Raw genomic sequence first — 13597 nt, 5'->3', positions numbered from 1 at the left:
TTTTGTTTTACCTGTCTAGGGACCTTTTTTTCATTTATGTTGTCATTTTTAATATTCAAGGGCTTTTTTTTTGTTCTCTGAATTTTTTTTTAATAGCATCCTGGAGGCTCATAATTTTTTGAGGATAATGTAGTAATTCGTTTTGAAGATTTTTTTTCTGTTCATATTATCTGTTTCTTTTAAGCTGCTTTTTTTGTGTGTGATTTTGGTCACTGTCTCATGTTGAAACCTTTCCTCAAATGTCAAGAGATCCTTTTATTGTCTGTTCATATTTGAGTTAGGTACTAAAACACTAATTTTAGAAGCTTTTATATGTATGCATAGAGACTTGTACATTGAGGGCTTTACTTTAGGCTTTTGAAGCAGAGAGCAGATTCTTTCACTGGAGGACTTCCTTCTGTCAGTATCTGAAAGCCTTTTCCCTTTGGTTAATCACTTTTCCCCAGAGGAGAGGAACTTCCGAACTTTATCTGGGGTAGTGTGGAGGTGGGTGTCAGTGGTTTAAGCTTGGCTACAAGCAGAGGAGAGGGAATGTGGGTCTCACTGTTCAGTAAGTAGACTCTTGTTTTAGATTTCTCTCCAGAGCTCTGCCTGGGATTCTAGAGTCCATTGTTCCTCCGATTCATCCTCTCCAGAGATAAACCTGAGTTTCTATTTGGGTGAATAATGAAATCCAGAGGCAAACTGCTTCTTACACACAGGCTTGCAAATAATCTTGTGTTTCCTCTCCACCCAGGACTCCCTCCTTCCCAATGTCTCTGGTTCCCACCCTTTTTGTGCCACCACCTGGTTACTTCTTGATTTCCCTACCACAAAGCACTTATTTCCCTGCTTTCTCTGAGCTGTTGATTTAGTTGCTACTTGTCTGCCCACTTTCCATCGTCTAAATCTGTTAACATCTCTTTTCATTTTTGCTTTTGTTCTTTGTCAGCTTACACTTTTGGAAATGTATTTGCTGTTACTTTAGTGGGAGTTTGGGAAAGGAAGGAAGTAGATGGATAAATAGTAGATGGTAGAAGGAAGTACGTGTGCAAATGGAAATAGTTCTTTCCCATTAAAATTTTAAAAAATTACAAAAAAGCTGTCATTAAAATTTTTTCAAACAACAGAAATGTGTTTGAAATATAGGATACACTAGTTTCTTATAATCCCAACCCGAGAGAGAACTAGTAATAGTTTGGTATTCCGGAGAGAGAAAGAACTAGTGGTAATAGTTTGGTATTCCGGAGATCTTTCCAGGCTTTGATACATAATATAATCATTTAGATATGTACACACGTGTGTTTATATGTAAAAACATGTATGTGTGGACATGAATTTTTATAAATAACACATATAGGGTATGTATTAAAAATTTCCAACATATAGGTACTAGAAATACAACAATATTTCTTAAAAATGGTATTATATACTGTGCGATAACTTAATTTTTTTACCTAATAACTTTGGGCATTTCTCCATTTCAGTATCCTTAGCTCTACTTCATTTATAAAAAAAAAAAAAAATGATTGCATGGCATTGATTGAATTTAACCTGTCTTCTTTGATGGCATTTGTAATGTTCCTTTTTTATTATTACTAATTGTGAGGTGAATTTCCCTAGGTAGATCTTTGCAGGCCAGATTTTTGAAGCTGTTAGTGGATGAGGAGGGGGTACATGTTAAGAACCTGGAGAACCATGAAAAGAAATTCAAAGCAACAGACAGGACCAGTGTTCCTGAGTTATGAATCATCTTGACAGTGCTTTGTTAGCATCAACACAATGTTGCATCTCTTCTGTTTTCTTCCTTATTACCTTTTTTCCTCTTTTATGTATATATATATATATATATTTGTTGTATAACTCCTCTGGCCAGATTTCAATTAAACTAATATGCTCTATTCCTGTTACATACAAGGAGTACCATTAGGAATTGGCTTATTTTGTAACTTTTACTCATTTATATACTGTGTATATAAATGAGAAGAGAACTAGTACTTTTTACTAATCAGAAGTATTTGATCTATGAGTGAAAAAAATTCAGAATGATAAAATTCTCAACTCACTATGGTATTTGAAAAGTCAGCTTTTTATTTTACTTTAATATTTTTGATTGTTAAGATTTGTAGTATAAAAGTTTTAAACTTCATTTCTTGTTTAAGTAGCTTTACGATTTTGATCTGAAAAAAATAAAATATGTCTGTTTTTAATCTATTTTGGTGTTATCAAGTAATGAGCCACACTTTTTTATGAGAAAGCAACAGCAATATGAAACCGTGATTTGGGAATAGATATTGACTCCAACATCATCATGTATCTCTTTCTGGTTTTTCCATTGTCTTAGGTTTTACTATGAGCAAAAAATACTGCGAAAGGTCTTTGAAGAATGGAAAGAAGAGTGGTGGGTTTTTCATCGAGAGTGGAAACTCTGTGTTCGAGCTGACTGTCACTACAGGTCAGATTTTATTTATATTACTTCAAGTATATTGATACATGTTACCAAATAATTAGTTGTTGGCATGTTTCTGGTTAGAGGGGAAAAGTTCTGAATCATTTTGTTTTTCTTCAAATTCTTTTTATAGTAAGCAAGATCAATATACTAAAATACTAAATTATTACATTAAATACTAAATTAAATTTAAGTACATGTGCATGTGAGCACACACGCTCCTTTAATTCAAGTAACCATTATGTGTTAGTTATGCTAATGATTTGAATAGAATTTTCTCCCTGACTTTCAATTCTGTATAACTTCTCATTCTGAGAATATTCTGTTCTTTAACATAAGTTGTTTTAATTTATCCTGGTTGGAGAAAAAAATATGTGCCCAATATATCTTACACATTGTATGTTTAAAATGGTGTTTACTGTTGTCATAATCACTTCTTTATTTAGGTTCTTTGGGGTAGGGGTTCTGATTTGTATATTTCAGATAAAATAGACATGTTGAATAATTCTAATAAGTTGGTAGTGTATGAAATCAAGTCTTAGGAAATGGGGTAGTGAAAATCTGGAAGGACTGGCGGTCTTAATGTGTCTAGTGTATGTGTCGAGAAGGAAAAGAGAAAGGAAAAAGTGTCAGTGACTATGTTTTAGTTCAAGAAGTAATGTTTTACATAGTGTGGATATGACTCTCATTCCAGACATCACAGCTTCGCAGATGTGGAAGGTAAAGTTATTCTCGAAGAAATCAAGCCGCCTTTTTTTTCTTCAGTGACACTCTAAGTTGTGTAGAAAATGCTCTGTCAAGGACAATAGGTTTCACTATGACTGTAGGAAATGAAATTTTAGCTTAGGATGTAGATATGGCTTTTTTGTATCATACGGATCCATGTTAATTTCTCCTGAGTACTGATCAAATTAGGAATTGTTTTAAAGAAATGCTATTTATTTATTTTTTTTGGCTCCTCAGATATTACTTGTATAACCTGATGTTCCAGACTTGGAAGATATATGTGTATCAGAAGCAAGAGATGAGGAGCAAGTACATGAGAGCTGAGAATCATGGTAAGAAGAGGAAGTGCTTGTCTAAAGAAAATGCCCACATTGACTTTTTTCTTTATAAAAACTTTATTTTTTTAGGAGCAGTTTCAGGTTCACAGCAAAATTGAGATGAAGATAAAGCAATTACCCATATACCTTCTGCCCCCACATGTAGCTTCCTCTGTTATCACTAGCCCCCACCGTAGTGTTACATTTGTTACAACTGACGAACCCACATTGACACATCATAACCACCCAAAGTCTATAGTTTACATTAGGATCCATTCCTGGTGTTGTTCATTCTGTGGGACAAATGTATAATGACCTGTATCCATCGTTATGGTATCATACAGAGCATTTTCACTGCCCTAAAATTCTTCCATGCCTCACCTATTCAGTTCACCCACCTACCAACCCCTGACAACCACTTATCTCTTTACTATCTCTATAGTTCTATCTTGGAGCCATGTAGCTTTTTCAGATTGGATTCTTTCACTTTGTAATATGCGCTTAAGGTCCCTCCATATCTTTAGTGGCTGGATAGGTCATTTCTTTTTAGCACTGAATCATATTCCATTGTCTGGATGCATCACAGTTTATTCGTCTATCGAAGGACATATTGGTTACTTCCAAGTTTGGGCAGTTATGAATAAATCTGTTATAAATATCCATGTGCACATTTTTGTGTGGACATAATTTTCAGCTCCTTTGGGTAAATACTAGGGAATATAATTGCTGGATCATTTGGTAAGAGTGTGTGTCTAGTTTTGTAAGAAACCGCCAAACTGTCTTCTGAAGTTGCTGTACTATTTTGCATTCCCACCAGCTATGAATGAGAATTTCTGTTGCTCTACATCCTTGCCAGCATTTCGTGTTGTCAGTGTTCTGGATTTTGGCCATTCTAATAGCTGTATAGTGGTATCTTATTGTTATTTTGATTCGTATTTCCCTGATGACATATGATGTGGAGCATCTTTTCATATGCTTATTTGCCATCTGGTATATCTTCTATGGCGAGGTGTCTGTTAAGGTCTTTGGCCTGTTTTTTTAAGTGGGTTGCTTGTTTTCCTGTTGAGTTTTATGAGTTCTTTGTATATTTTGGATAACAGTCCTTTATCAGATATGCCTTTTGCAAATATTTTCTCCCAGTTTGTGGCTTATCTTCTCATTCTTTTGACATGAGCTTTTTCAGAGCAGAAGTTTTTAATTTTAGTGAAGTTCGGCTTCTCAGTTTTTTTTTCATGGATAGTACCTTTGGTGTTGTATCTATAAAGTCATCACTATACCCAAGGACATCTATGTTTTCCCCTATGTTATTGTCTAGGAATATTAAATTTTTGTATTTGCATTTAGGTCTGTGAGCCATTTTGAGTTAATTTTTATGAAGGATATAAGGTCTGTGTCTATATATTTTTGCATGTAAGTGTTCAATTCTCCTTAAACCACTTATCGAAAAGACTGCTGCATTATATTGCCTTTGCTGCTCTAAGATAAACTGATATTTATTTAGGTCTATTTCTGGATTCTTAGTTCTATCAATCTATTTGTTTATTCTTTTACCGATACCACACTGTCTTGATTACTGTAGCTTTGTAGTAAGTCTTGAAAATGGGTAGTTCCAGACTTCAAACTCTTTTGTTCTTTTAACATTGTGCTGGTTATTCTAGGTCTTTTGACTCCATATAAACTTTAGTATCAGTTCGTCGATATCCGCAAAATAACTTGCTGGGATTTTAAATGACATTGCATCATGTCTATAGATCAAGTTGGGAAAAACTGACACCGTGAAAATATTGGGTCTTTCTATCCATGAATATGGACCATCTTTATTTAGTTCTTTGCTTTTGTTTATCACAGTTTTGCAGTTTTGTTTGTACAGATCTTGTACACATTTTGTTAGGGTTATACCTAAGTATTTCACTTTTGGAGCGGTGCTAATGTAATTGGTATTGCATTTTTAAATTCTAAATACTGTTTGTTCATTGCTGTTACGTAGGAGAGGATTGACTTTTGTGTATTTACTTTGCATTCGGAAACCTTGCTATGGATTAGTTATTCCATTTTTTTGTTTTTATTGATTCTCCTGGAATCGCCACATAGATAATCATGTCATCTGCAAACAAAGATCTGTTTTTCCTTTTCCCATCTGTGTACCTTTTATTGCCTTTTCTTATCGTATTACATTAGCTAGAACTTCTAGGATCATGTGTAAAAGGAATGGTGAGAGGGACTATCTTTGCCTTATACCTGATCTTAGTCGGAAAGCTTTGAGTTTCTTACCATTAAGGATGATACAAGTTTTTTATAGATTTTTTTAAATCAAGTTGAGGAAAATCCTCTCTTTTCTTAGTTTACTGGAAGTCCACATTTACTTTTGCAGAAGCTCTTTGGAAGGACAAGCACATTGTCTCAGAATAATTCTAAGATTTGTTTCAGTCCCTCTCATGTTTTCCAGAATTTGTGATCTCAGAGTGAGGACTCCTGCATGATCACATCCCTGTGTTTTTCTCCATATGGCATGGTTTTGGCACCTGCAACTCATTTAAGCATGATCGTGTGAGCTTCCCTGCTTGTGCAGCATGCTGGCTGTTTCTTCCATGACACCTGGAGCTGTTGTCTGTCTTGCTGCCATGTGTCAAATTGCTGGGCACACTTTGCTTCCTTGCCCAGGTTGCTCTTTAATGATCCTGGCCTGTCTGGTTTCTCTGAGTTAAGCCCAGAAACCTTTGGGGAGTCTAAGTGAAAAAGACACCTAGTTTCAAAAATAACAATGCAACCTGAATTATCAGCTGCCTCATAGCTATTCCACATGAATGCCGGCACCTTAACCGTAGCAAGTCACAAATACAGTTTGTTAACTTGCCCCCATTTAGACCTTGCTCTTCCTCCTCCTTTTCCTAGCTAAAGGAGAAGCCTGACATAGGAATGGCTTGTGAATTCTTCATGCCTTATGTCATTCAGTTATCCATTCTTACAAGATCTCCCTCTGATATGTCACTTGAACTCATCCTCTTTTCTTTGCTACTGAGATTAATCCTTATCTTTTCCCCAGAGTGTTATAAGTACCTCTCATCTCCTTGCATTTATTTTTCCCCCTTCTCAATGTGTATGTATAGCTACAAAAGTGGTAAGACAGAAAACGTCATGCCACTCTTGTCCGTAAAAATGTGTTTGTCTCCTCTTTGCTTACAGAATAAAGTCAACAGTCCTTGTTTTGCCCTGCCTTCCCATACACACTAAACTGTTGCCACAGTGGATATGCGCTTTCATATCTTTACACCTTTACCCCTGCAGTTCTTTCATCAGGCCCATTTTAAATGTACCTTCCCATATAGAGTTCCCTCATCTCCTCCAGCGCAGTGGGTTCTTCTTTTCCCTGTCTCTGTCCCCAAAGTATAAACCCTCTTACCCTGGCCTCTTAGGTATACTGTGAGATACATTATTTCAATATGTATCTGGTAAGTAACTACATTGTTTCATTTACTTAATTTACACAGTAAGAGTCACTCTTTTTGGTTTATAATTCTGTGAGTTTTGAGGAATGCATATTCGTGTAACCAACCACCAGCACAATCAAGATACAGGACAGTCCATGGCTCCTGATAAATTCCTTTGTGCTAACCTTCTAGCACCCTCTCTCCACAGTTGACTTTTGGCAATCACCAATCAGTTCTTTATCACTATATATATTTTCTTTTTCTAGAACATCATATAAAAGGAATCATCTAGTATGTAGCCTTTTGACTCTGCCTTCTTTCACTCAGCAAAATGCACCAGAGATTTATCTAAGTTGTTGCATTTGTCAGTAGTTCATTCCTTTTTATTGCTAAGAAGTATTCCATTGTATGGATGTAATAAGGTTTATTTATCCAGTCACCAGTTAAAGGACATCTGGGTTGTTTTTAATTTAGACAATTATGAGTAAAGTTGCTGTAAGCATTCGTGAATGGTTCTTATGTGAGTACTTTTCTTGGCTAAAAATAATCTAGGCCTAGGATTGCTAGTTAATATAATAGGTGTATGTTTAATTTTATAAGAAACTGCCAAGCTGTTTTCTAGAGCAACTGTATCATTTTACATTCCCACCAGCAATTTGAGTGTTCCCCTTCCTCTGCGTCTCCACCAGCACTTGGTATTGCCAGTTAAAATAAAAATTTAACTACTAGTATCTCATAGCAAAGTTTTAATTTGCATTTCTCTAATGAATAATAATGTTGAGTATCTTTTCCAGTGCTTATTTGCTATTTATATATCTTTAGTGAAGTGTCTAAGATATTTTTATCCTTATAAATTGGATCGCATGTGTTCTCGTTGAATTTGAGAGGGTTTTGTGTTTTTTAGTGTATTCCGATTCCAAGTCTTGTCAAAAGCATAATTTGCAAATATTTCTCTTAGTTGGTGGCTTATCTTTTTATTCTCTTAACAATTTCCTTTGTGCAGAGTACAACTTTTTAATTTTGACAAAGTCCGGTTTATCACTTTTTTGTTTTATGGATGTGTTTCTGATATCTAGGAACTCCACCTAACCCAAAGTCACAAAGATTTCTCCTATGTTTTCAACTAAAAGTTCTCTGGTTTTACATATGGATCGCAAATATCCTGCAACGTTACTAAAATTCATTTATTCTAGGAGATTTTATGTAGATTTCATGGGATTTTTTCTCTGCAGTCATCTGTGAACAGAGACAGTTTTATTCCTTTCTTTCTAAATTTTTTTTTTTTTTTTTTTTTTTTTTTTTTTTTTTTGCATTTACTAGAGCTTCCAGTACGATATTGAATAGGAGTGGTGAGAGTAGACATCCTTGTTTTATTCCTGATCTTAGGGGAAAAGCATTCATTCATTCTTTAACCGTTAAGTATGATGTTTGCTGTAGGTTTTTTATTGATGTCTTTTATCAGCTTAAGGAACTTTTATTTCTAGTTTTCGGAGCATTTTTATTATTAGTAAATGTTGAAATCTATCTTTGTTTTTCTAAATTGAGATGATTATGTGGGCTTTTTTTTTTTTTTTTTTTTTTTTTTTTTAGTATGTCAATATGGTGAATTATAGAGAGTGATTTTTGGATTTTGAATTAGCCTACATTCCTCAGATTAATGTTATTCTTTACATATTGCTAGGTTCAGTTTGCTAATATTTTGTTGAGGATTTTTGCATCTCTGTTTATGAGGGATATTGGTCTATAGTTTTCTTTGGTTCTGGTTCAAGGAAATACTGGCCTCACAGAAAGAGTTGGGAAGTATTTCATGCTCTTCTGTTTTCTAAAAGAAATTCGTAAAATTGGTATTACCTCCTCCTTGAATGTTTGGTAAATTCTCTAGTGAAATAGATCATCAGGGCCTGGAGTTTTCTTTGTTGGAGAGTTTTAAACTTTGAATTCAGGTTTTTTTCTTTTTAATTTTTAATTAAGTTTTTTGGGTTAACATTGGTTAATACAATTACATAATTTTCAGGTGTATATTATCATTCGACATCTGTATATTCTATTGTGTGTTTACCACCCAAAGTCAAGTTTCTTTCAGCTATCACATGTTTGATCCCCTTTACCCACTTCATCTTCCCCCTAAACCCTATATTTGACCCTCTTTACCCCATCTACCTCCCCACTCCTCTCCACCCCACTAGTAACCACTAGTCTGTAGTCCTCTGGTAACCACTAGTCTGTATTCCATGTCTTTGAGTCTCTGTTTGTCCTGCTCATTTGGTGCTTTTAGGTTTATATCCCACATATAAGTGATATCATGTGATTTTCAACTTTTTCTGTCTGGATTATTTCGCTTAGCACGATTATCTCGAGGTCCATCCAGGTTGTTGCAAATGGCAGAATTTCACCTCTTCTTATGGCTGAGTAATAAATATTCTATTTTATATATGTACCACAGCTTCTTTATCCAATCATCTATCATAGGACAGTTTGGTTGCTTCCATGTCCTGACCACTGCTATGAACATCAGTGTGCAAATATCTTTTTGGATATGAGTTTTCAAGTCTTTGGGCTAAATACCTAGTAGAGGGATTGCTGGATCATATGGTAGATCAATTCTTAGTTTTTTGAGGAACGTCCATACTGTTTTCCATAGTGGCTGTACCAATTTGCAGTCCCACCAGCAGTGTATGAGGATTCCTTTTTCTCTGCATCCTCTCCAACATTTGTTATTACTTGTCCTGTTGATTATAGCTATTCTCATAGGTGTGAGATGATATCTCATTGTAGTTTTGATTTGCATTTCCCTAATAACTAGCGCTGTTGAGCATCTTTTCATATATTTGTTGGTCATTTATATGTCCTCTAGGGAGAAGTGTCTGTTAGGTCCTCTGCCCATTTTTTATTTAGATCATTTGTTTTTTTGTTGTTACTGAGTTGTATGAGTTCTTTGTATATTTTGGATATTAGGCCCTTATCGGAGGTGTTACTTGCAAATGAATTCAAGTTTTTAAATAGATATAAAACTATTCAGGTTATATAGTTCTTCTTGAATGAGTTTTGGAATTTGTTTTTTTCAAGGAATTGGTTCATTTTAAATATATTGTTGAATTTTTGGGCATAGAGTCATTTGAAGTATTTCATCATAATTTTAGTATCTGCAGGGTCTGTAGCAATAGTCCTTCTTTCAATCCTAATATTGGCAATTTTTGTGATCAGGCTTTTATTTTTGGTCAGTCTGGTGAGAGCTTTATCAGTTTTATCAATCTTTCAAATAATCAAGTTTTACATTCATTTATATTTTATATTGTTTTTCTAGTTTCAAGTTCCTTGAGTTCTTCTGTATCATTATAAAACTTCTGCAAAGTCTGGTTTTAGTTTGCTCTTCTTTTTCTAGTTTCTTGAGACGCAAGCTGACATTGTTGATTGAGACCTTTCCTTTTGTCTAACACATGCATTAGCTGATATACAGTTTCCTGTAAGCACTGCTTTAACTGCATTCCATAAATTTTAATATTTTGCAGTTTTGTTTTTATTTAGTAAAAAATGTTTTCTAATTTCCCTTAAGACTTCCTTTTTGACCCAAAGATTATTTAGCAATATGTTTAGTTCTAATATTTAGGATTTTCCACCAACTTTCTAGTATTGATTTTCTAGTAAATTCCATTCTAATCAGACAACTAGACTTAGTATGATTTCAGTTCTTTAAATTTGTTAAGGTTTTATTTTGTGGGCCAGATAATGTTCTATTTTGTGAATGCTCCATATTTACTTGAGGAATGTGCATTCTGTTGTCTTATATTGTTACTTATCGTATAATAAATACAGCCATATTACAGAGTAGAAGGCAAAGATACTTGGATTTTTAAGATAAAAAGTTATTTCTGACATATGGTATGGTTTCAAGCTATGTCCACAGACTCCAGGGAGTGTCCATTCACTCATGCACTGTTAAATAAAAAGCCCGTAGGTACTTACAGGCCTTAAGGAAGGATGGTTCTCAAATTGTCATCAAAATCATGGTAGAAATGGTTACTTTAGATTCCTGGTCTGCATGCTTGCATTTATTAGAGACGCTTTTTGTAGATAATCTCATTTACTCTTTGTAAACATACACCTAAGGGAGGTACCATTTTACAGTTGAGGAACTTGTGTGAAGTTACTTAACTAATAAGTAACAAGGTCAGTATTCGAACTTGGCTTGTCTTACTTGGGAGCCCAAACTCTAAACTGTAGCACCATATTAGTCCTCCTTGCCCGAGATATGCCGATTCCTGAGGTCTGGTGTAGACCCGAGGAAGCGGCTTGTAAATTTTCCTTCATATTTTGAGTTGACTTGTCAACAACTATGAAAAATAAAATGTTTAGCTCTAGGCCTACTGACCACATTTTGCAGACTGCTCTGAATATGGTTTACATCAGGGTTCCCCAACCCCTGGGCTGCATAGCAGGAGGTGAGTGGGGGTGGGATGAGCAAGCGAAGCTTCGTCTGTATTTGCAGCCACTCTGCAGTGCTAATCTCACCATGTCAGCTCCCCCTCAGATCATCAGTCATTAGATTCTCATAGACGCACCGGTCCCTGGTGCCAAAAAGCTTGGGGACCACTGGTTTACATAATTATTTTCTCCTCTGTATTCTAAAAAGTAAATAAATATACTTCATCGTGATGACTTTCATAATGAAAATGTAATTTACCACAAAGGGACACCCGTGGACCTTTGTACCTCCATATCTAGGAAATTTTCTTTCCTTCAGGATAGTTACTGGTCCTTTTTATTTTGTTTCTCAAACAGATACAGACAGATATAGCTAGTATCCTTTCCTTTTGTCTTGTTTATGCTACTTTACAATTATTGTTTCAAACAGCAAATTTTATAATATGATTTTTTCTTCTTTATACTTCATATTGTAGAAAATTTTAGATATCTACAAAATTGGAAGATGGAATAATGAACCTTCACATGCACCCACCCAATTTCAACAATTATCAACTCACACGTCCCACTTCTTTGCTTCCTGTTATTCTCATCACTTCATCTGTAAATATTGCATAGTCTATCTCTAAAAAATAAGGACTTTTAAAATAAAGGATTTCCAAACAGTGCAGTGTATTGATTTTCTTTTAAACATTTTGGAAACGTCATCACGTATATAACCATTTTTCATATGCACTTGCCTCCTTATTAATTTTGTGGAGCTTCACAGCTTTTCCAGCAGGGGGCATTTGAAGACTGGAGAAATTTAGATATTCAAGGAAAGAATGATTACAGAGAGCCTATGAGCTTTTATTGTAACTCAGAGTAATCCATCTTCCCATAATCCTTTTGAAAATCTCTTTGGTGCATCTAGATGCAAAGCAAAAGATGCAACAGGCCTGGAAGTCCTGGTTGATCTACGTGGTTTTTCGAAGAACCAAACTTCAGATGCAGACCGCCGCCCTGCAGTTCAGGCAGCGGAGTATTTTGTGGTGAGTGTGCTCAGTTGCCCTACAGATCAGCAGCTGTCATTTTACTTCAGCCTTGCTTTATGCTGCTGGAAAGCAGCATGAAAACTCACTTTAAAAACAGTTTCCAACATTATCGATACCTAATAAATACTTTTTGACAACTTGTTCAACTGTAAGATGAGGTTTTCACATAATCATAAGTAATGCTATTTGAGGTTCTAAACCCTATGTTAAGTTTGTGTGTGTGATTTTTTTAATGCAAAGTGTCTCATTTAATCCTAACCATAAACTATAAAATAAGTACTGTTATTGTACAGATTAAGATACACAAGTCTCAGAAAGGTTGAATAACTTGCCTAGGCTCATGTTAAGTTGTAATTGACAAAACTAGAGCTCACCTGCCCATTTTTCGGATGCCAAAGCCCATGCTGTTAACTGCTGCCCTGCACTGCATCTCATCAGCTTTTCCTGCACAATGGAGGGACATGATTTAGTCCATTTCAAAAGCCAGATATGTGTAACAATGAGCTACTTTATAATGTGACTGATTCCACTATACATTGTCTCTAGTGGTCTTCTAGTGTCCTGAATAGCAGGACACTATTTAGAGCCCAGTTCTGGCCTGAAAGAGCTAGGCCCTGTATATAGTCTGGATAAGAACACAGGCTTTGCAGCTAGACTAATTTGAGTTCTGATCCCTGCTTCAGCATGTATTTTTGCATCATTTTACCTCTCTAAGTCTCACTTTCTTCATCTGTGAAATAGGCACACCATGAAGTATCTTTCAAGGTTATCATGGGAAATAAATATAAGGTAATATCTGTAAAGTAGTATAGTATCCTGAATATCAGTGAACATAAAGCAGTTACTTATTTTTTGAAGTTATTTAAAAGTTATTCAGCAAATATTTAAAAATGCTTAATAAGTATGCAGTTCTACTAGAGTCTATAGGAGATATTTTTACCTAAGTTTATTTATTCAATCTATATGTATATTGAGGACTCAAAATGTTCCTGGTATTATATTGGGTACTGGGACTGCATTCAGGGAATTTATGATTCCCTAAGTGCTTAAAAAGATGATAATGCAGAATAGCTTGCAATTTTAAAGTGAGTGATGTAGCTAGCATGGCCTAGGTTAGGAGGAAAGAGAGATTTTGATTAGAGTGACCAAGCAAAGTGAGTGTTTTTGTAAAATAGATGTTGGAGACTCTCATTTTTTCATTATTGTTTTCCTATAGCAAATAAGAAAATAAGAAACAAAGAC

At 35.0% G+C, this 13597-nt stretch overlaps 1 protein-coding gene across 1 annotated transcript in view; it reads left to right on the top strand.

Annotated features, from left to right (window-relative positions):
• The window catches only part of SFI1 (SFI1 centrin binding protein), a 79501-nt gene that overhangs the window by 28767 nt on the left and 37137 nt on the right, over positions 1-13597 (top strand). The window contains 3 exon segments of the mRNA XM_036221449.1: positions 2324-2434; positions 3392-3486; positions 12235-12352. Of these exon segments, the coding sequence (XP_036077342.1) occupies positions 2324-2434; positions 3392-3486; positions 12235-12352 (324 nt within the window).

This window comes from Rousettus aegyptiacus, unplaced genomic scaffold (genome assembly GCF_014176215.1).
Source record: "Rousettus aegyptiacus isolate mRouAeg1 unplaced genomic scaffold, mRouAeg1.p scaffold_m13_p_5, whole genome shotgun sequence".
Lineage (NCBI taxonomy): Eukaryota > Metazoa > Chordata > Mammalia > Chiroptera > Pteropodidae > Rousettus > Rousettus aegyptiacus.
The sequence above is the reverse complement of the archived record's forward strand: the minus strand, read 5'-3'. Positions and strand labels throughout refer to the sequence as shown.